Here is a 23,265-nt window from a genome sequence, read left to right on the forward strand (position 1 = left end):
CATATATGTGATGGATGCAGGGCGTGTAAACCAAATGGTGGGAAAAAATTATGCAGCGTGGAATAGTGCGGCTTTCGAAAAATTTCAAATCCGATTTGACAGTCCTGTGTGTGGTCGCATTTTGCCAATTTGGTCAACAGGTCGAAAAAAAAAAAAAAGTTGCACATGCATCTGCTTATGTATATGTATACACATGTGGCAAGCGATACATCACCTGCGCGTGGACAAGTCAGACAAAAAGAAAGTAAGCGGGGTGATAGGCCCCGCAGCGCCTAGCACTATAGCTTCATTTCCGCTTGACTGTTCTTCCTATCAAACATATTTACTTGGTACTTCTTGAAGAGCAGATAAAGGCTGTTCGCCAGTTTTTCAATGTGCTCATCTGTGTGGTACGGCGAGGGCGTGATTCTGATCCTTTCCGATCCCCTGAGGAGTGGCAAGTGTATGTGTATGTGTGTGTGGGGGGAGATGGCAGCAAATGAGAACACAAGCGAAGGTATAAACCGTACATAGGTTGGGTGCAAAAACGTGGAGCAAACGCAGCGTCCAAACGCATGGTGGTGTAAAGACGACGACGCGCTCCCTCCTTACCTCGAAACGGTCGGGTAATTAATCGGCTGCAGGTATATATTATGTTCCGTCAGCAGCTCGTCACAAATTTGCTTGCATTTCTCAGCACAGTTAATCAAGGCCACAACAATGTGGGAGTTGTTCTTCATAATATGGATCCCCTTTTGCTCCAACTTTTCCTTTGTCTTTTGGACAACTTGACGAAATTTATTTCTCAAATTTATGTCCGTCTGAATTATGTGAATGGCCTCCGCAGATGTGTTAATATTAACAGGCGTCAAGGACGTGGTGAAAATAAAATGGGGAGAGTAGGATCTAATGACGTCAATATAATACTTGTTGGCACAAATGAACCCACCCAAAGAACCTATCGCTTTGGATAAAGTACCATTAATTATATCAATATGATCACATAGATTTAATTCTTCTAAATATCCAGAACCCGTTTTTCCGTACAATCCTACCGCGTGAACCTCATCAACATAGGTAAGTGCATTATATTTTTTGGCTAGCTGAACAATACGTGGAATGTTAGAAATATTGCCTGACATACTATAAATGGATTCAAACACAATCATAATTTTTCTATTTTGATATTCTTTATTTGTTCTTAAATTTTTTAAAACCTTTTCTAGATCTACCATATCGTTATGTTTGAATATAATTTTTTCACATCTGGATTCTCGGATTCCATTTATTATAGATGCATGATTCATTTGGTCCGACACGAACACAAGATTTAGTAATTTTCCCAATGTTTCTAATGCACCCACGTTTGCTATATACCCCGAAGTAAATAATAATGCACTGTCTTTATTAAACCATTTAGCCAAAATATATTCCAAGTGACTATGATTTAGTAAACTACCTGAGATGTTTCTTGTGCCTCCACTACTGTTCCCAATTTTTTTCAACGTGTCTATTCCCACATCTATCACTTGCTGGTTATTCGACAAGCATAGATAATCGTTAGAGCACCACACGACCGTTTGGTTGTTGGTTGTCCTCATCGTAGGTGTGCACACGTGGGGAGATGTCCACAAGTGGGAAGCCTTCCACGTATTACTTTTTTCCTTCCTTGAGGAGACACTTTTCAATCCATCCGCGAAGGCATCATAGTCGCCCCCAATTCTGTAAGCACCATTCCCAACACAACTTTTGTAGCCAAAATTTTGAAAAAATTCAAAAAAAATGGGAAGCAATAATTTGCCATTTTCGACATGTACATTTGGATAATACTTTCTACATTTGTTTAGGATGGTAAACACTCTGTATCTTTTGTCTAAATAAAGTTTATTTAAAAGTTCTTTTAAATCCTTTGTGCACTGTTCTTGGAATATTTTGTAGGCTTCATTTGACCATGTTAATGAGCCACTGGGCTTATTTTCAACTACACTAAGGGTATTTTCTTGTGGGGGAGTCTGGCCCCAGCTCTTACACACGCATTCTCCACAAAGGTTATGTTCCGTTCTGCAAACGTCATCGGTAAGACTATACGCACCACGCAATATTTTACCAACTCCACTAACCCCCCCATTTTCCTCACCCCCCTGCTCCCCTTTTAGCTCCATCGTCCCACGTCGAGCTGCCAAAGAGTCCACCAAATGCCTCGATATGATATTAGACTTTCTGAGAATTTTAAAAATATTTATTTTCGATTTGTTGTCTATTATGATTAGACGCTTTTCGTTAATGGCCTTTCCCACTGGGCACAGATTGGACATGACTGACAAGACCACATTGTTTTTGTTTTGCTTGTCTTTGCTTTTGCTCTCGTTGGCATTGTAAAAGAGTTGTATGTCTTTCACGAAGGGGCAGTACTTTTTAATTTCGTGGATGCTCACCTTGAGCGTTTTCTTCTGCCTCATTTTGTCGACTTGCGTGGCTCGTTCTGGTAGTTCACTCGAGGAGTTGGCAAATGGTTTGGGGGGCTGCTTTATTATTATTTTTATTATTATTTTTTTCCTTTGGGGGCCTCTTCACAGGAACAGCTGTTTATATAGCTACGTGCGCGATTTAATATGTATAATTCTCTCCTCAGTAGGCAGCATGCGCTGCTCCGACGTCTCACCCACGCAGATTCTGCGGTAGCTGGCTGCTCAAATTGGAGGCAAATCCGTCACACACCTTTTTTTTTTCCGATTCCAAATGTGATATCTCCAAGGGGCCATGAAGAACAACAAATTGCCTAAACCCTGCTCAGAGAAATTTCTACAAATGGACAGGACATAGGTGGGATGCCACAGCCACTTAAAAGAGTGTCCACAAAAATGCCATGCAGACATAATACGTACGCATGCGGCTGCGAGTAGAACTCAGCGGCCCCTAATTATTCTTTTTTTGCACTTGTGCAGGTGGCTCAAATGGTTGAAAGCAAAGTGGGGGATTCAAATGAGCGCCTTGCAGTGGTCAATTCAAATTAGTGTAGTAACAGTGTGCATAAATACGACGCGCGCAAACAAGCACATGACAAAACATATGTATCCTTTACGGGATTACCATTTTTGTGCTCCTATAAAAAGGCAGAGACACAAGCATCCGTTCACAGTGTGGTTCGCATGTGCCCGTGTCAATTCCTCACCTGATCGTTGTGTGCTCACGCAACCAGCCTCGATTAGAAAAAAAAAAAAAGGCGGGTAACACAAGGTTGGGATGTTGCAGAAAGGGGCATGCACCAAAAAGAAAGAAATTAATGCTTAGACGTTTGCGCAAAAGATTGAACAAATTTTTCTACTTGACAACCACTCGATCTTTGCTCTCCTCAAAGGAATAAAAAAAAGAACATGCACAAAAAAGGGGAACTTGCCAGATAAGGCAAAAAATAATTTATGCTTTTAAGGCAAAAAAATAATTTATGCTTTTTTAAAAATGAAGGAAATATAAAAATGTTGGGTTGATATAGAGGTTACAAAAGAAGAAAAAAAAAAAAAAAAGTAAAAATAAAAAAAACTGATTGTGGTTGCAATGTGAAACGACTTGGACATACGTGTCCCTCTGCACCAGCGGCACATTACGATAAATCGTGGATACTTCCTCGCGATGTTTTCCTACATATATATCCCCTTTACACTACTGATCATGTGGTTGCAAAATAAAAAAAAAAAAAAGGAGGAAAATAAATGGATGTTCTTTTTGCAACGGACGATTTGACCAAGGGGGAGTTACTTAAAGGAACCATTCACTTGCATAAGAATGCACATGTTCGTATCTACATGTGTGTTTTTTCATGTGTATATATTTTTTTTGGGGGAGGGAGCGGAAGACCTTTCTTTTTGTAGGTTCGACCCTCAGCTGCCACCCACATATGGCAGAAATGGCACTTTAGCTGCTACCTCTTCTGCTCTCGGGTGACACCTCCTCATTTGACCACTAAACCATTGTATCATAATCTCGGGGACGTCCGTGGTGGTTTTGCCATTCGTGATTCACATGCATGTGATGAACAGGGGCACCTAGTCCTTCCTCTCGATCGCGTCGAGGTGGCAAGATACTCTGCGGTGGAACAACCCAGAAATTAGCGCGGCATGAGGTTCTAAATAATAAAACAGTTCAGCTACGCGCGCACGAGCGAAACTGAACTCAATGTGCAAAGAGCGATTCCGGTCGGGGAAGGGGCAAACGTGTGGAGTACTTCATCCCTCCTCATCGTATACACTACATATATCACATTGTTCATCGGTGCGTCTGCACTTGTGCCAACTTACAGGTAGTTCAGGAGCGTCCCCAAGATGTGCGACAACACCAGGAGCAGCAGGATGTAGAAGGCCACCAGCTCCTTCTTCTTGCTCTTCCTGCGGGGGAAGGGGGTGAGCGCACGGGTGGCCATATGAATATGTACATATACATATATACATATGTATATATGTGTGTATGCTCGCGCGAAACTGCCTGGCCGCTGTGCCGCCTACTTGCGCACGAGGGAGGTGCCGTAAACGCCGCCCGCAAAGTAGTCCATGCAACGCTTGGGCATGACGCGGAAGGCAGAACAAATCAGGCGTATGCTAATGTCCTTGTTTAGCTTCAGCTTGTACGTCTGCCCATTTATTTGTATCGAGTAAACATAAAACTTGGTTTTTATCATGTCCTTCATGTAGGCATGAAAATTTTTTAAAAAGCATTTGTTCACCTCCTGCACGGGTACCCCCAAGTGGGCTAAAATTTTGTCTGAACATTTTTTTGATAAATCGTTCGAACCACTGGAGCAGAGATTTTTTTCAAACCCAAAGTCGAACAGGGCATTTATATACTGGATGAATTTTTCGCTGAACCGTTTGTTGTGTGTGTACGTTGGAAGCTGCTCCCCTGTGGTGTCTTCCGCGCGGTGCGGTTGTACCTCCTGCTTGTCGTGGTCTCCCCGCGTGGCGGTCAACTGGTACACGCACAAGCTGCGCACTTGCTGCTCCACCACCTCCCGAACAACATTGGAGTTCATGTAATCAGGTTTGCTTATGCAGTAGGATGAGTCACGAATAAAGCAATAGCGGGGGTCGATGGTGAAATTTTTGTGTATACTAAAATGAATCTCGTATGTTATATATTCTTTCAAATCGAGTAGGAAGTTTTTCATGTAATGAAAAAAAGTGTAGTTAAAATATTTCCCAAAGTCTAAATGATAATTTATATGCACAACATCACTCTTGTTTTGGATCCCCCAATATAACTCAAACATGTACTGGTCATATTGATCCTTCTCCTGATAAGCTATCATGGAGTCGTAGGGCACCAAGTAGGTCAGCACACTAGAATGCAAAATCGTTGTGTTCAGATCCTCATGCGGATTGTATATCTCGTTGTCATATAAAAAGTTGTCACAAATGAAAACCAACGCAGTGGCACTTGTATGCTGGTACACATAATCCATGAATTTGAAAATGTTCTTTAAGCTGTCTTTATATTTTATTTGAACAAAGAGGACACAATTGTTCGTAATTAGGACATCCTCCCCGTGGCTGTTTTTCGTGTGGCTGCTTTTCCCGTGACTGTGTTTCCCGTGGGTATTTTTCCCCTGTATTACACCCCCCTTGATAAATTCCCCCTTTTCTTTCCTCAAATTGCAATGTAAGTTGGTAATCTTCTTCTGCATTTCAACCAAAATGATCACCGAATCGAGGTCATCAAAATTGGTGTTCAAGTATATTCCTCTGCTTTGAACCCTATGCTTTATAAACTTATATGGCAGGTGTACCAATATGCCGTCTATGGAGTCGTTCGCCGGAAGTATCCTCAGGATGCTCTCCGCAAACAGCTTCTGCCCGCTCCAAATTACCTCTCCTAGAGGAAACAAAGCTACCCAGGCGGAAAGTACCCGCCGTGAAGAAATTGCGCCCCCCATTTGGGGCCTCCCACGTGGAACTTGGCCGTGTGTTTTTTTTTGGGAGGGGAAATTCCTACGGGGGAGTGTGCCTGCGTGGTGCCCACATGGAGGTAGCCGCGCCCAGTGAAACGTTGTGGACATTTTGCGCACATTTTGTGGCCTCTTTACAATCCCACAAAATAGAAAAAAAAAAAAAAAAAATTGCAAAAAAAAAAGTGACATCAATATGTGGGCGGGCATTTGCTGCCATTCCATCGGGGCAACGCATAACTGACGAGCGAATTTTTGAAGCAAATGTGCACACCGTTCACATGGCCGTTACTGATAAAATAGTGTGCGTGTACGCGTTTCAGCGGCGTGCACATTATGGCCGCTCTGAATCCTATAACATCTCTTCGATCAAGCACTACGATGAAGGTGTGAAGTAGGCGAAAATGTCTTTCCCGAGGAAGTTCCCATTATTGCTACACGTGCTGAACAGAGAAGTGCCATCTTCGTCCGTCATGTTTAATATATCTTTAAAAGCGCTGAGGTCATAATTGGAATTGTCCCAAATGGAACGAATCACTTGTGGATGGTCCAAATCGACGTAAATATTTTCCGTGGATTGATCAAAGTTCAATTTGTTTATCTCATATAGTTTATCGTCTTTGGTACAGAAATACAAGCAGTATGTTAAATAAAGGAAAAGCAAGTCATTGTCGTTACTGTATGTGATGAAGAGAACAGGGTGAGGATAGACACTTTTCTCAACAAAGGGACAAATAAATTTATTGAATAATTTTTTTAACACAAATATATTCCTTTCAAATATTGACACACTTAATAAATTTCCCTTTTCAAAGCTATTAACATTGACGTCTATATTTTCCTTTTCCATCAGTATGTTAAAAATTTCATAATTTTGTGTGATCAGACTGTAGAGTAAAGCATTCGCCATATGTTTGTCCTTGTGATTATAATTTATATTTTGTTCAATTAAATATTTTGAGATCTGTGTGTTTCTGTTCATGACACTAATAATCAACCCATTTTGCTCTTCGCTGTTAATACTATTTATTAAATTTGTGTTTTCAATTATAAATTTCACGTTGTTCATATTATTTCCGTAAATTGCAAAATGGAGCACGTTATTTTTATTTGCGTCCATGTAATCTTTAATCATTTCGTACTTTTTTCCGCCCTGCTTTGCCTCCTCCCCTTCTGCAACTTCAGCTTTCTCCTTCTTCAGGAGACCCTCCATGGCCGTCCGCAGATCCTCCACGCTCCTTTCGCTCGCGCATATGAAAAGGTTCTTTATTGAAAGCAGTTCCCCCATTGCGTTTCGCGGTGGTGTTTACGTCGCGTTTTACCCCCTGTTGCAACTACTTCCCCTCACGCACGGGCAGATCACTAACCCCTTCTATTCGTCCTTTCGCTTGTTCAATCACCCAAGGGAAGTCACTTCCTCGATGATTATTCACCAACTTATGACAGCCACGGGGGACTCCCACCCGAGTTGCATGCACGTCATGCACAAAACAGACTAAACTGTATTGCGAATACAGAACTGTGCTAATGCTCGTTCGCATATAATGAGACTCGCCTTATATATAATTACATGGGTAAAAATTCTTAAAAAAAAAAAAGAAAAAAAAAAAAGCGATTACTCTTTTTTGTTCTATCCTAAAACGTAGAGCGCGACTACATCAAATCTTTTATAGAACTACAATTTGGCTATCACTTAGGGGCAGCGAAAAAAAAAAAAAAAAAAATTCTGAACGGGTCAGGCAAGATTTTGTCATTTTTTTTTTTTTTTTTTTTGTTCTTGCCGTTTTGGCGAGTCACCAGCTGGGAGTTGACTCTCCCAACTCTTCGTTTATCCCAATATACGTCAAATTAAAAGAAGGGGGAAAAAGTTTGGTCATCAAATTACAAAAACATATACCAGTTATGCATACATCATAAAATTTTAAAGCGAACAAATCGAGAGGGGGTTAACAATAGATGCAATGTAAGCATTATAACATATGTGATATATCCTTGTATATACATCCACGTATTGGTATGCAAAAAAAAAAAAAACCACGGAGATAATCCTGTGAATCAAACTGCGGCACAGGTGGAGGCGAGGCACTTCGAGGCGGATTCTGTCGGGGGGATTCTCTCTAAAGCCCCGTGTTACCAAATGGCGGGGGGAAGCGCACGAGTAGGCTAAACGGGAGCAGACGAATGTGCACGCAGATCAATATGGCCATAACTAAATGTACTAAAGCAGCGCCCATACGCACGGTACATTACTCTGCGTACGGAGCAGACGCGTACATCCTTCACATACGCGCAGAAGCATTGGGAAGGCGGAGTGGATCCACCGGCCACAATCATCAGCAGCTGGGTTGTACAAAATTTTGTGGCAAGGAAAAAAAAAAAAATCGCATTTCTGGATAGACGGTACATAAATCCACCCAGCACAATCCCGTAAACAAAATTTTCACTAATTGGTGTTCCCCTTCTTGCACGAGTTTTGGTCCATTCCAGAGCACGACACTTATCGTTGCCATAAAGCATAACGGCAGGAAAAAAAAAAAAAAATTCCTCAAAGTGCCAGCTAAAATGTGATATGTCCAAACCGTTTGGCTAACTGTTCCTACCGGTTGTAAATTAAAAAAAAAAAAACAGGGTAAAAATTTCCCCATCACTAAACGCTTCTAATCGTCTTATGTCTTCATCCTGCCTCACACCTGCTTACACCGCGTATTCACTTGATCATGCGTGCCTGCATTCATATATAATCGTATCTTCTTGCTCCAAGAACGAGTTAGACACCTCCGCTGAGGTGGACGCTGTACTCTGTTACACCCTCTTTATCATCCCCAGCTGGGAAAAAACAAATGGCAAAAGTGTTGGTACTGCATATCGGTCGTCTCTTCCCTGCATTAGGTAAACCCCACAAATGAGCGAACCTACACATATAGGCCTTCACGAAACCTACTACATATGCAAACAAACTTACATTCCGCTGTGCTCCCCTTTGTACAAAACTTCGAAGGGTTAAAATGTTCGAAGGTAGCTTCATCATTTTTTAAGGGGGCACGCCCTACTGATCCTGCCAAAGCTGTTCAATTTATGCTCGCATGTAAATAATGCTCTTCTTTGTGTTTTCTCCATTTGGATATTCTACCTGGTGTGTTAAACTTCCTGGCAGCTGTGCATCCTCTCTCCCGGTGGCTGCTCATCTGGAGCGCCCTGACTTGTTCCTTCTTGAGCCCCTGCTCTTCCGACTCTTATCTCGTGCGTGGGATTTCTTCTTCGAAGAGTAACTGGACTGACTTGACGCGGAGGAGTAGCGGGAAGATCGCGATGATGATCTCGACGCAGAGGACGAGGCGGAAGAGTTACGCGAGGAACTTCGTGATGACGCATGCGATGATGAACGGGCTGACTTGGAACGAGACATATTTGAAGATCTGGAAGCATCATGAGATGCTGAAGAAGAACCAGAATATTTTGAAGAATGTGAAGATGCATTTCTATGCTTTCTTCCTCTACCTGATTTCCTTCTGTTTGATTTATGCCCTGACATGTAGCCACTGCTTCTACTTCTACTCCCATCGCTGTCACGTCCACTGCTACTACTGCTTCCGCTACTCCCACTACTGTCGTCAGAGGAGTCTGAGTCGGATGAGGACTCACTGGAAGAATGATGTCCCCCACCTCTCCTTACATCATCCGACCTGTGTGTCATATCATTTGTGTCGTAATTATTGCTTGTATATTTGTTTAGCATATTCCTCTCTTCCTCTATCTGATCGAATATACTTTTCTCTTGTTCATTTCTTGTATTTCTGTTGTCCATATAATTTCTTTTGTTGTTCTCCAGGATTTTTTTCCCTTTATTTTTTGTTTTCTTTTTCCGACCTGAAAAAAATCCTTTTTTTTCAACTGGCTTGGATTCTATATTCGTGCAAATGTTTGCATATTTCGCAGCTTCTATTCTTTCATTCCTCAAATGTTTGTTGTCCCTTAACAATGTTAAAATGTTGTTTGAAATTTCTCTTATGCATACTCCCTTATCCTTTAGATCTTCTAAGTAGGTAAAGTGCGTAAGCTTTTTAATGAGTTCCTCCTTGTCCTTCACATCGCTGATGAAGTACTCGCACCCGTTCTTCATTACGTACTCGCACAGTCTTAAGCCCTGCGGTGGGGACACACAAAAAGGGGGGAAAAAATAATAATAATAATTAAGAAATTATGCAAAAACATGTATAACGTATAACCAAAACCAAGTCATCATTCCCAAAATGACACATCAAAAAAGAGGAATTTTTTTCTTTTTCTTTTTTTTTTTTTTTTTCCTTTTTGGGGGGGGAGGGAGAGGGAGCAAGACTGCTGCCCTTGAACTAACCTTATATATTCTTCTCCATTTTGACGGCTTCTCCTGGATGGCCTTGAAAACCTCGCTCAGGACCCTCTTATAGTAATTCGAATCGTACGTTGAGATGGATAGGGCATATAGAAGGCTATTCGATACGCCATAATTTTTATTGTTTAAAGCTTCTTTGAGGTTTTTTTCAAACTGATTGGACTCTAAATACCTAAAAAAAAAAAAAAGGACGTTTAGGTGAGGTTTAGGGTAACATAACATGCCACGAAAAATTGCGTCTACATTGGAAGGTACTCCACACATTTCTTTTTTTTTTTTTCGCCCTTCACACGGGGCAGGGAGGGTACAAAAAAAAAAAAAAAAACTCCCCATGTTCAACAAGTCTTACTTCTGCAAATAGTTGTTTATGCTTAACACCTTTGAATTAACCTTTTTAAATAATAACATCTGCAAAGTAGGATAAAAGATATGAAAGTGTGATGAGGGGGACTGTCTCCTCACAACATGATAGGGGGAGACGAAATGTGCACGATGAACAAAAAAAAAAAATGGTACATGACCACACTGCTAATGTTTTAATGTCAGGGTCATTTCCCCATGTTCCTGATCTCACCTTTATGGCGGCATAGGACAAAATGGAAATTTGAAGATGAAGAAATTACTTATGGTTGGACGATTCACAAAGGGGAGGGGGTGAATGGTCCACGGTGTGACGCAGTTACGTCTGTTGGGGTGTCTTGTTCAGACGCATTTATGCGTATGCGCAGACTCCCCAAATTCACACACAAAAATAATACACGTGTACGACCATCCCACGGAAGCAGCCGTCCAACAACAACTCATTCCAAGTTGCGCCCCTGCACTTTACGGGTCACACACTTGCTAACAGAAAAGAGGGAAATTTTCGCAGCAGTACATCCCCAATGCTGTCCAAATGGTACAACAAAATTTGGCTCCAATACACCCCACCCCCGATGTTGGCGCAATCTTAATGCGGACCCGTGTAACGGTTAAAAATGGAGTCCCAAATTTTTGCGGAGGATTAAATGCAGCAAAATTAATATTTCACGAAAAAAAAAAAAAAAAAAAAAAAAACGCCTCGGGGAGGGGGGAATTTTACAACTAATTGTTGCACAAAAAAATAAAGAAAAAAAAATGGAAAAAAAAAAAAAAACGTACTTCACGGGATTAAGTTAAACTTCGCGCGTGAAATGATTTTGGCGAATTAAAAAGGCCAACTAAATTGTCCAATCAGTTGGCCACACGACGTCAACCAAGCGAACGGCGCGGACACAAACACACTACAGTGGACATGCGACACGCCACGCCGTTTTTTTTTTTTTTTAAAGCGCCCATTGGGGGAACCCCACGGGGGAATCACCAACGAAGAAATAAAATCTCCTTCTGTACAGGACGTTCGTATACGTGCGGGGGAAGGTTCTCTCCCGGCGCAGCGAAGGAAACGCAGCACGGCGAAGGAATGGCAACGTGCCAAAGACACAACATAAATTTATTTAAGGGTGTATATGTACATATATATAAGTGCGTAGGTGCGCTTACGCATGTGCGCCTGCTTTTGCGAATCGACGGAAACATGTAAAAGCAAAAAAGGAGCGCTTATTCGGATTTTGCAACGGAGGCGAGTTTAGGAACGATCTCCAACAGTAGGCAAATTATATGGAAGGGTATGCAGATGGGGGGAAAAAAAAAAATTTCACGTGGGAAATTTCCTACTTGTGTTTTTTTTTTTCTGTTCTTTTCTAACAACGGTGAGGGGCCTGTCCTCACACTCTTAAAGAGGACTGTGGCAAATATATATAACAGAAAAATCTCTTTGTTCCCCACCGTCCACCGCTACGTTCCTATGTGGACGCTAAGTATATACATGCATTAACGCATAGGTTACATGAAGGCGTTCTTGCGTTCGCACCTTCCCCCGCGATTGATCTTTTTCACAAAAGCGCTTAGCACTGCGTAATAGTCCTCGGAGGATGATATGCACGAACATGAGCTGTTGTGAGCTCTGCCCGGTGTGACTTTTCCGCTATTGGAAAATTCGCCAGTGCTGACCATCAAATGGAGGTAGGCAAATGCAAAGAATTCCCTCCGCCTGTGTCAACAAAAGGGGCGATTTTTCATAAACACGTATAATAATAAAATATGTACGTGTATGTTATAATATGTACATGCATGTGAGGTCTCTCTTGGTGGATAATTTAAAGAAAGAAGGATTCCCTCGAGTTTTTTCATGTTCGTTGAATCATTTAAAGAATACTACATTGCTTGTTTCCTTCAAAGTGCTTTCTACTTATTTTTGCGTTCACTGTTCCGCGCTGTTCCACCAGTTCGGTGCCAATTCTTTTTTTCCCATTCCCTCACATTTTCAACGTTTCAACGCTTCAACGTTTCAATTTTTTTTTTTTTTTTTTTTTTTTTTTTTTTTTTTTGTGCAACAGAGGGACACATGGAAAATGACAATTTTTCAAACAAAAAAATAAAATAAAATAATCGCATCACCTTTGGGTATTTCCAAAAAATACGCGTACGTGAGAATTTCACTTAAGTCATTTTTTAGTGGACTGTGTTTTCCCCTACTTGGTATCCCTAAGCCATGTTGACCGCGTCGGTGTGGCGCCAAACGTTGAAGGAACATATGCAGAACGGCTTACCACATCAGATGAAGGTTTATTAAGTATGCATATATACGCATGCCTGGATGAACTTTGTTTTTTTTTTTTTTTTTTTTTTCATTTTAAGTTCCCCTGTTTCTGTTCTCATTTGGAGTGCCTACGCCGTTGGAACGATCCATTAGGGATATGCATCCGACAGGAGTGAAATAATAGTCTCCCTTGGTTAACCCATACGAAAGGGGTGAGTATTGCATTGTTCATTCTGAGGAGCCTTACATGGACTGCCTAATGTGCCCATTGCACCTCCTACCCTGCTCTAACACACTTTCGTGTGCACCAACTGGCAAGGTGTCCCTCCATGAGTTTTACATAAACGTGGAGAGTTTCATCGGCTTGTGGAAATAAACGCCTTAAGGAATTAAAAAAAAAGGCGGAGAATGTTCCCCGCAACATGGCCAAAGGACTGACATGCACGCCCGCACATTGAAAGTACCTGTTGGGAAATATCACCCAGATGGATAACACCCCTCATAGAGTGCTACAAAGGGAGGATAAAATAGACCCCTCCTCCCCCTGAGCCCCATTTTATATAGAACTTGTTTTACTTCGCCTCATGGGCAGGTATGTGTACGTAATGGGCATTTCTTCATAAGGGATGCTTTTTTTTTTTAAGGGGAAATGCTTCACCTTTTTGCAACGGCGCGGTGTGTATATTTACTGACACCATCCAAAAGGGGACGTATTAGCAACATGTCATTAGGTTTTTCTTTCCCCCCTCCATGAAAGGTACCATACCGGAGGGAGGGGGACTGGTAGGAGCATAACCACATCATGTGGGCGAATCGTTACACAGAGAATTTTTTTTTTAATGCAGCCCCTCTGAATGCTGCACTCTCCTGTTTACGTATAAAACTTCATAAAAATGATGACCTCATAAACATCGTCCTTGTCCGCACAAAAGTGCTAGCAATAATAATTCTCAATATAATGACCTATTAGAAATGGTTTGGGCACTGGGTGAAGAGTCGGTACCGCAGAGAGAGGTCTGTGTATGTCGGGCTATGTACCTAATTCGTGTCGAGGTGGATCATGTGTACAGCCGTGTGTACACTCCTGTACTGGTACACACATGGAGGTACACGTAGAAGTAAAAGGGGGGAGTTCCCACTTTTTTTTCTGTTTTTTTTTTTTTCTGTGCCAACCTTACATATCATGCTAACGCTGAAAAGGAAGTTCCTACTTTGCAAATGCGCGGGAAGACATTTGCAGTAGGCGTGGGTACATTTATGACCCTCTTCGCAAGTGGTTCTCATTATAAGAAAAAAAAAAAAAAAAAAAAAAAATTAGGGAATCTGCCAAAATGCGCTAAAGTGTGAGGCGGCGATGTGTGTCTTATTGAGGCCCCTACTGCAGATGCAACATTGTTTAATTATATTATATTTTTTTTTTCGCTTATATGTACTTATTTTTGTTTATTTCCCCCTGTCCATCGCGTTGTGTCCTTCTATATAGGCCCAAACTATAACGTTCGCACATGCCTCTACATGCCCATGTGCACGCGGGAAAGGCGCTCACAAAGGATGCCCATAAAGTTCCCCTTATATAGTTTCTCATAAATTCTGTCAACAAGGAGATGCATTTTGCATTCGTGTCACAGCTGGGATAATTTCTCGAAGCGGTAAAACGGGGAAGCGGCTGAGGTACCATCAGCTACGCTACTAACCACATGCGACGCCATTCAGCGCGTGTGACACGTCTCTCTGTTAACCACGCACAATATGGTGTTCCGCATAAATAAGAACGCCCAGCACAACAGTGCGACATCGGCCCCCAAGGACAGGCACGCCAATAAGGGGGGAAAGGCGTGCAAAGAGAAAGACGCTCATAAGGAGGATCATAAGGATATCCACCAGTGGTACATTCAAAACAACATCGAGCAGAAAAAAAAAAAAAACGAAGAAATTGAAAGGGACAAAAATGCTTACTTCGAGGATACGGAGGTGGAGAAAAATGTAGAGGAGTACATAAGTGTGGTGTGCAGAATAAAAAATGATATAAGTGAGAAGGAAAAAGGAGAAGAGACACAAAGCAACCATGTGGATGTTATAAAAAAGGTAGCTAAAAACAAGCTTGTTATTGATACATGTCCAATGGGAAACAAAAACAATGGACTCAATTTAGAGTATACATATGATCGAGTATACGATATTGAAAACAGCAACCAAATGATCTTTAATGATTATATTAAGCATAATATAAAAAATATATTTCAGGGCATTAATTGTAGCATCATGGCATATGGTCAAACAAACAGTGGGAAGACGTACACCATGCTAGGAAATTTCGAGTACTTAAATAATTTGTTTCATCTGTGTAAAGAAAACCAGACCAGCAAAATGGGCCCTACAGTTGATAATAGCATTGCTATCACTTATGAAGAACTGACCAATTGTATATCCAATGAGCCTAACCATGTGGGGCTCATTCCTCACTGTATAAATTATATTTTCAATTATATAAGCTATCACAAAAGCGAAAAGGAGCCACCGAATGGGAGGAAAGAATTTGTAGTGACCATGTCCATTCTTGAAATTTATAATGAAATCATTTATGACTTGATTAGTGGAGAGAGTAACCTCTCTGTGCATATGATCGATTCAAACAAAAATGAATTTGTTATTAAAAATTTGAGGGAAGTTGAAATAGAAAATGTTATTAATGCTCTTCATTATTTGGAAGAAGGAGTTAATAACAGGAAAATCGCTTTTACACATATGAACAAAACTTCCTCCAGATCTCACCTTATTTTTATTATAAAAATTAATAGGTATATTCATGCTACCAATACGGTCAGGTGTGGAAAGTTGTGTCTTGTGGATTTGGCTGGAAGTGAACGACTTAAACAAACAAAGGCCACTGGCTCCGTCAAAATAGAAACCACCATGATTAACAAAAGCTTAACTGTCCTTAGCAAAGTTATAAACGCCTTGGCTGTCATGCAGATTAAGGAGAAAATGGACAAGACGGCGAAGGAGAAGCCGCCTGATCAGGTTTTTCCCCTGGCCGAAGACTCCACTGCAGCAAATGCAGATGATACACCAGCTGGTGAAGAGTTTGTGGAGAAGGAAGAGCACACAGACGCCCACAAAGCGAGCGTGCACAACCAGGCGAAGAAGGCCAAGTTGCAAGGCGGACCCATGGCGGGACCCACCCCCAGCATGCACATCCCCTACCGAGATTCCAAACTCACAAGAGTGCTCTCCGACAGCCTGGGCAACAACTGCAAGAGTATCCTTATCTGCACCTTGTCCTCAAAGCTGCACTACCTGAACGAAACAGCCTCCACCATCAAATTCGCGCAGAGGGCTAAAATGGTGAAAGCCAAGCCAGTAGTGCGTGAAGAAAAAATGGAAACAAAATGTGATAAAGAGAATGACCATAGTAAACAGGAAGGAAGCGAGAATGAGAATAATGTTAAGGAGAAACCGGCGGACATTTTCCTCAATTTTAATCAAAACCATATTACCAAGGATATCATTTTCTTCTCCTTTAGTCTCTGCATTTTTAGCTACATTTGTGGCTTCAAAAGCACTGGCAAGGTCAAGTACCTAGACTTTTTCATCGAGTCCTACAAGAACAAAATTGATATAATAAAAGACCAACTGAACAAAGAGGGAACCGACACCAACGACGTTAATGAGTGTATACTAAAGACATTCGATGAGCTCAAACTTCTAACCGAGGAGGAAAAGGAAAGGTACTTGAAGACCCAACAGGAGAAGCTACAAAGTAATAAGGTACAGGAACAGTCAGGTGCGGGCAAAAGGCATAACCACCTGCACAAACTGTTAGGAAATAAATTGTTTGGCGAAGGGGACAAGAGCGGTCCGAATGGGCAAATTGCACCCGACGTCCCTCACCTAAGCGTGATCAAAGATGGATCTCACCTGGAAGAAGAAGAAGACGCACTAATAGGAGACATACTAATAAAAATGAAAAATGATATTTGTAACATACTGAAATTTAACTTAACTAGTTTGAAAAGCAACCTAAAGGAGGACGCGCAAATGTTCGACGAGATGCTTAACATTGTGAACACCGTGAAGGAAAACAACAACATTTTTCTAATGAATGAATTGAACCAGCTCGGCAAGGCAGATGCTATGGGAAGTCAAACGGAAGGGAAGAGCCAAGTGGAAGAGAGTGAAGGGAATCATTCGATTTACAAAGACACAAATCACTCCACACATGATCCTGCCAACCATGGAAGGGGAAAGGCAAATGCAAAAGGGGCAACTGGAAAGGATAAACTGTCCATTGCTGATAGGAAGGCAGATCACAAAGGGGGAAGGAAATGGATAAGGTGGAAAGGAGATCACGTAGAAAAAGATGAGCATGCACAACACCAAGTGGAAGTATACCAACCTGAGTACTTTGCTAGAAACATCCTAAGTGTAAAGAATATACAAAACATCTTCGAATATGTGAATAATAATTATACAAAATTTATTAGCGATTTTACTACAGACAAAAGTACCGTTTTTACAAATTTCGATTTGAAGGAAAATATGGACAGACAAATCATTGAGAAAAATAACACCATATATAATTTTATCCACTCCGCTACCATGTTTCAACATAGCGGAACTTTGAAGGACCTCAACAGCAACTACTTCTTTAACAAAATACAAACGGAGCTGTTTAATAATTATGGCCACCATCATAATGCGAACTTCAGGTGCATACACAGCATGTTAGAGGGGAGCGTCCACAGGGAGGACGCCGTGCAGAATGCCACAGGGGCGGACAACGACAAACGCGCCCATGCTCATGCACCCCCCAAGCAGAACAAGTACTTCTCCATTAAGGACATCCAGCCAGCGGACCCCTCAGACATTCTCCACATCACCAGCGGGATCAATCAAAGCGTAAAATTTACCAGCATCAAAGGAGAAGGGGAGGGACAAATGGTAGAAAAATCGGTGAACTTCGCCGACAAGGAGGATACTGAAAATCGTAGTGAATTGCCAACAGGTGGGGTGACCCCAAAGCAAAACAAACAAAAAGAACCCAGCCCACGCAACACTATTCGTGTGTCGCAAAACGGACTTAACATGAATGAGTTGGCGAATTTGATAGAAAATGAAGACTTTAAAAAATTGTACGAATATATCACAGACAAGGGTAATAACAATGAGGGGGTTCATTTTAAAGATGGCGACGAGTGTTCCCATGCAGCCTTCAAAGAACTCGAGACTCGCATCAATCATGAAATACAAAAAATAAATGACTACGTGACGGTGGATATATCCCCTGTGAGTGGAGGGGGCACGAAGACCAAGCGTGGCAGCAAGGCAAGTGGGAAGAAAAATAAAAGCGCGAGCGTAGAACATATGCGTTCCTCTAAGGGAAAAGGAAACAAAGAAGAGTCCAACACAATCAATAATGATAATAATGAATGCAATACGGGTCAGCGAGTTAGGGAAGACGACGCAACTCCCCAAATTGGAGACAGCGGCCAAAATGTTACCGACACAAAAACAACAAACAATTTTAATAACACACACATTTCATATTTGGAAAAAAAAAGAACCACCAATGTGTTCTTCCAAAAAATTATCAACATGATTAGAAACATATTTCAAAAAAAAGAATCCTCAAAAGACCCGATCGAAATTAACACATCTGACCTTATCGACAATGAGCTCCTCTACAACAAAAAGCTACTAGAAAAAAATTTAGATTCGTATAACATTCGAAATTTTCAAATAAATAATAAAAAAATTTACCTCCTGAACGAGTCGGAGTATGTACATCTCAGGGAGTTAATAAATTACAAAAACAAAATGCTTTCTTTTTTAAATTACGAATATAGGAAGTTTAAAATGTCTTTGTCGTGAGAGAGGGGGGCGGGAGGATGCATCATATATGGCGCGGGAAGGGGGAGTGAACGGGTTCACTCTGGTCATCACCACTGCTGGGAGGAGTTTACCTTCTCCCCCCCTTCGACAGCGGGCTTGCCAAACTGGATCAACATGGTACTCCGCACAAAATACGTTATGATGCACTCGATGCAAAGAGATAAAAAAACACACACATACACATGCATGTATCGTCCCTTTTTTTTTTTTCCCCCTTTTCTTTACACTTCTTTCTCCCATTTTTGAATTCGCGCGTAAGTCACACGTTTTCTGCAATACGCTAACTTTGGAAGCTTCCTCCCCTTCTCACTTCCACATCAAATCAGGGGGAAAATATTTCGAAGGGGGAAGGGAGGGAATCACAACAAAAATATGTCAAGAGCAACAATTTTAAATTATCCTTTTGCAAAAACGGGTTCACAATTTTTTTTTTTTTTTTTTTTTTTTTTGGGTGCCTCTACAGCTCCTCGGGGATATTTTCCACAGTACGGTTTGTCTTTCTGGGGGTACGTGCATTGGGGTTACCATCTGCTGCTTGGGGTGAACCTCCTTGAGTGCCCTCTTCGCTCTGCTCACTCTGCTTCACTTCCCTACCACCAGGGTGCACGCTTTCCTTCGCCTCACACCCGGAGGGCCGTCCCGCACTGGGGGCGTCCTGATCAAAGTAATCATACTTATCGTCAAAGTTATCATCGAAGCTGCTATAAAAATAAATGTTGCTTAAGGATAGGGCGTTTCCATTATTATTTCGCGTCTTCGAGTTTACCCCATTGTGCTGATTTAGGTCACTATGACTGTTGCTACTGCCGTTGTTGTCCCTCCTCGTCGTGTCCCTGTTTACTTCCCCTTTTTGAATATTCTCCTTCATCCCTTTGTGCAAAACACTATACCCGTCATTTCTTTTTTTTAAATTTTTCACCGGAGAGGAAAGCACTTTTTTGTTCTCAAATTTGACGTCGCTATTTTCAGTAAAGGCTTTTTCGTAAAAGGAAAAAAATTGTTTTTTGTAAATTGTATCGAATAGAGTAGTTTTTTTTTTTTTTTTTTTTTTTGTTATAATTTGATTCAAAAATTTTTTGAAAAAAATTATTGCTCTGAATTTTTATCCTGTCCTTTTCAGTGTATTTGTTTCTGTTTTTATTCCAATTGTTGTCTCCATCATGGACTCCTCTCTTGTCAGTTTTCTTTTTATTCTCTTCGTCTATCATGTCTAGTTCGGTTTTTAAGTGACATAAGACAGACACACAAATATCCTCCTCTTCATTATCCCCTCGTCCATTTTCTTCATCATCCATCATCATGTCAAAGTTCAGCTTGAATCGTTTCTTATTTTTCGTGTATCGTTTGTAATACTGTAGAGTGGAAGGGAGATGCGCGCAGAGTGAAACAAATGTAGAAAAAAAAAAAAATACACTACATCCGTTGTGTGGGGTTCTCTCCTATTGCTCTTCTCGTGAACACGTCCTCATTGGTTACACTACACAAAAAAAAAATAACATCATTCACGCAGAGCGCTTACTTTGAGCCTTCTCCTAACATTGTCGCGGTTGTTTTTTTCTTCCTGTATTTTATTATTAAGGTACAAAATCTGCAAAGCGTTTTTAAAAAAAAAAAAAGGAAATTTTCATGGATGCTGCTTTTCACAACAAGATGTCGCCCCCGTTTTGGTGACAATTCTCATCTGTGCACAGATCGATTCACAGTCCTATGCTCATGATCTCCACACTTACGCTTTTGTTAACTTCTTCTATCTCCTTCATCAATTTTTTGTTACTGTCGACTTGCTGCGAGGGGGGGACAAGAAGAAGGGAGCGATGGAGTGAGCAGCACGTATAGACGCACGTATTGGCGAATGTATGGACGAACGTATGGACAAACGCATACACATGCAAGGGAAGAGCTATCCCTTGTGCCAACCCTAACCTTGTGGTACAAGCCGTTGATGGACTCCAGTTGCTGCGACAGTCTCTCTATTTGGTCCTCTCGCAATTTAAGTATTCCTGCCAAGCGGGGACAAGAGACGGTTACAAGATGGTGAGCAGGTGCGTGGCGAATCGATCACATGGCCGAGCACTTACACAACAGCTGCGTTGCAACCGCATGGCAACCGCATGGCAACTTACGTGTGCTGTTGGACTCGACTTCACCCTCCGTGGTTTGCCTCTGAAAAAAAAAAAGGGGGGAGGCACATGTGTGGGTTAGTGAATAAGGGTTATATATATATACGTCTGTAACATACTTCCGTGTGTGATCCCTCTCGCGCAGTGATATGCGGACGCTTACCATTTTGTCCAACTCATCTTGCAGATTTTCTATTTTGTTATTCTTAAGTTTTATCTGCTCTGAAATTTAAAAGAGGGTAGAAAAAAAAAAAAAAAAAAAAAAAAAACATTTGTATAGGTTGAATTGGACCCACTTTTCATGTTATTTTCACGTCTTATGTTAATGTGCCACTGCTGTTGATACAATCCCCTGGTCTTCTCCTGCGCTCACCTGTGTATATCTTCTTTAGCTCCTCTACATGTTCAGCGTAAAAGGTGCACTATGGGAAGGCAGAGGAAGGAAATTGTTAGTGGGGGGAGAAGAAGATCATTATGGTGCATGTTAACTTTGCTTGGCTTCATTCAGGAATACTTCCTTTTGTTGCTCAAATTTACCTTATCTTCTAGAATGACATTTTCCCGCTTCAGGTGGGACAGGTGCTTCCGCTCCCTCTCCCGCAGGGTGTCCGACTTGTTTATTTTATTGCTGTAGTGCTGTAGGGGGAAATGCACAAACGGGCGATGAACGGATGGACAGCTGATCGCATGACCAAGTGAACGCATGAGCACATGAGCGCTGCGCGCTTGGATAATGCCGCTTACATTTTTTATAAGGTTGATCGTTTTCCTGATTATGTAAAAGCTCTGCTTATATTTTAGTAACTCATTATGCTGATCCTACGAGGGAAAGGGATGGGGGGGGAGGATGCTCCTTAGGTGAAATACTCACATTTGCGATTCACGAGTGAGCATATGCACGTGTACAGGGATACATATACGTGTTGATGCATGAAAAAGTATACAACACCGAGGAATGTAGAATCATTTACATTGTTGTCCGCTGAATTTCTTTTTTTTTCCCGGAGACGTTTGTTATCTGCTAAGCGAAGGGAAGAAACAGGGGTGCACGTAAAAAAGGGAGTGTTGGTTGATCAAGTGTACTATGTGCAGGTAAGTGTGTGACCTTGCACGTGATAACAGCCTTTATAAAAGCTATTTCTCCCACAAGCATTTCATGAAAGGCCCTTCAATCCTTCCTACAATGCCGTGATGTGCCGCTCTGTGTCGTTCTTTTCATAATCCCCCAATCATCTGCCACTCTGCCATTAAGCATTAGAATGCAAAACCTCGTATGCACATACTTTTAGAATCACCATGGCTAACTACAACGTTTTGTTTTCCTTCTTTCATGGGTCTTAAAAAGGATGTTATGCGAGAAGGGGGGTAAATTATTAGTACAATTTTACAACACAGGTATATAATAACCTAGTGGTTCGTAGAAAAAGAGAGGGTAAAAAAAAAAAGAAGAAAAAAAAATGCAGCGTTTTGTTGTAAATGTTACTGAAGAAAGGATGCTTCCGCTCGCAAAAGGGGAATGTTGTATATTAGTTTCATCAAATGTTACGTTATTCTACGTCATCCGAAAAAGGAGCACTCACATATTCTCGTAGATGTTTTCAGCGTTGCAGATTTGCCGGTTTGCCCGTTCGTAGGTCCATAAGAATGCTCGTGGCGACGGTACTTTTATCCGGGGGGACCACAGTTCTAAACGACACTGAGGGATGCACTAACACCGGTAGGGGTTGCCCCCTTAGTGGCGTAGCGAGGGGGCACGAAAAAAAAAAAAAAAAAAAGTGACCACAAAGAATGCGCGCGCGAAATACCCACCATATTGTCGTTTCACGTAACAACTTTCAATGCAACGCATTTTTGCAGGCACATAAAATTAAGCGCGCGATTACCCATAAAACAAATTTTGTAAAATTAAACCGCCGCTGGGCAGAAATATTCCAAGGTGATACTCCACCCAAACACGTGCATGTGCACATTTTTTCATTGTTCAATTTCTACGCAGGGACACGGGATGGGGACTTTTCCCACATGCCATGCCGCCTTTTTTTTTTTATGTACAAATAAATTGGCATAAACATGGAGGCAAGGGTTGGTAGGTTCCACTGCGTCGTAAAATTCGAAGGGGTTGCAAAAAAAAAAAAAAAGGGAAGAAATGAGGGAATAATAAAATGTACGAAAAAAGCGGGCTTGCACAAACTGGTGGAGTGGGACAACTATGGTGCTAAGAAGTTCCCTCCGTAAGCGCATTATACATGGGGAGCTGCACATGTGCAGACGTATTCATATATATTCTTTTCTTCTTCGAGTGGAAGAAGGGGGGAGGACAAAAAAAAAAAAAAAAAAAAAAAAAAAA

General features: G+C 41.4%; 7 protein-coding genes across 7 annotated transcripts; 1 reads left to right on the forward strand and 6 right to left on the reverse strand.

Moving 5' to 3' along the window:
• Nucleotides 1-278: 278 nt before the first annotated feature.
• Nucleotides 279-2,438, reverse strand: AK88_02922 (5-aminolevulinic acid synthase; the record flags this gene model as incomplete). The annotated part of the gene is made up of 2 exons (XM_012480545.1): nucleotides 279-426; nucleotides 592-2,438. The coding sequence occupies 2 exons, from the start codon at nucleotides 2,436-2,438 to the stop codon at nucleotides 279-281; spliced, it is 1,995 nt and encodes a 664-aa protein (XP_012335968.1).
• Nucleotides 2,439-4,022: 1,584 nt separating this feature from the next.
• Nucleotides 4,023-5,902, reverse strand: AK88_02923 (uncharacterized protein; the record flags this gene model as incomplete). Its single annotated transcript, XM_012480546.1, has 3 exons — nucleotides 4,023-4,062; nucleotides 4,275-4,361; nucleotides 4,479-5,902. 3 exons carry the CDS (start codon nucleotides 5,900-5,902, stop codon nucleotides 4,023-4,025), a joined length of 1,551 nt encoding a protein of 516 aa, XP_012335969.1.
• Nucleotides 5,903-6,290: 388 nt separating this feature from the next.
• AK88_02924 (uncharacterized protein) lies at nucleotides 6,291-7,202 on the reverse strand (the record flags this gene model as incomplete). Its single annotated transcript, XM_012480547.1, has 1 exon — nucleotides 6,291-7,202. The coding sequence occupies one exon, from the start codon at nucleotides 7,200-7,202 to the stop codon at nucleotides 6,291-6,293; it is 912 nt and encodes a 303-aa protein (XP_012335970.1).
• Nucleotides 7,203-9,095: 1,893 nt separating this feature from the next.
• AK88_02925 (uncharacterized protein) lies at nucleotides 9,096-10,694 on the reverse strand (the record flags this gene model as incomplete). The annotated part of the gene is made up of 3 exons (XM_012480548.1): nucleotides 9,096-10,058; nucleotides 10,269-10,458; nucleotides 10,636-10,694. The coding sequence occupies 3 exons, from the start codon at nucleotides 10,692-10,694 to the stop codon at nucleotides 9,096-9,098; spliced, it is 1,212 nt and encodes a 403-aa protein (XP_012335971.1).
• A 3,961-nt stretch (nucleotides 10,695-14,655) lies between these two features.
• On the forward strand, nucleotides 14,656-18,777 carry AK88_02926 (uncharacterized protein; the record flags this gene model as incomplete). The annotated part of the gene is made up of 1 exon (XM_012480549.1): nucleotides 14,656-18,777. The coding sequence occupies one exon, from the start codon at nucleotides 14,656-14,658 to the stop codon at nucleotides 18,775-18,777; it is 4,122 nt and encodes a 1,373-aa protein (XP_012335972.1).
• Nucleotides 18,778-19,255: 478 nt separating this feature from the next.
• Nucleotides 19,256-19,666, reverse strand: AK88_02927 (uncharacterized protein; the record flags this gene model as incomplete). Its single annotated transcript, XM_012480550.1, has 1 exon — nucleotides 19,256-19,666. One exon carries the CDS (start codon nucleotides 19,664-19,666, stop codon nucleotides 19,256-19,258), a length of 411 nt encoding a protein of 136 aa, XP_012335973.1.
• A 97-nt stretch (nucleotides 19,667-19,763) lies between these two features.
• Nucleotides 19,764-22,250, reverse strand: AK88_02928 (uncharacterized protein; the record flags this gene model as incomplete). Its single annotated transcript, XM_012480551.1, has 11 exons — nucleotides 19,764-20,150; nucleotides 20,318-20,386; nucleotides 20,529-20,582; nucleotides 20,722-20,798; nucleotides 20,922-20,961; nucleotides 21,082-21,140; nucleotides 21,292-21,340; nucleotides 21,456-21,554; nucleotides 21,663-21,737; nucleotides 21,890-21,936; nucleotides 22,202-22,250. 11 exons carry the CDS (start codon nucleotides 22,248-22,250, stop codon nucleotides 19,764-19,766), a joined length of 1,005 nt encoding a protein of 334 aa, XP_012335974.1.
• Nucleotides 22,251-23,265: the final 1,015 nt, after the last annotated feature.

This window comes from Plasmodium fragile, assembly GCF_000956335.1.
Source record: "Plasmodium fragile strain nilgiri unplaced genomic scaffold supercont1.31, whole genome shotgun sequence".
Lineage (NCBI taxonomy): Eukaryota > Apicomplexa > Aconoidasida > Haemosporida > Plasmodiidae > Plasmodium > Plasmodium fragile.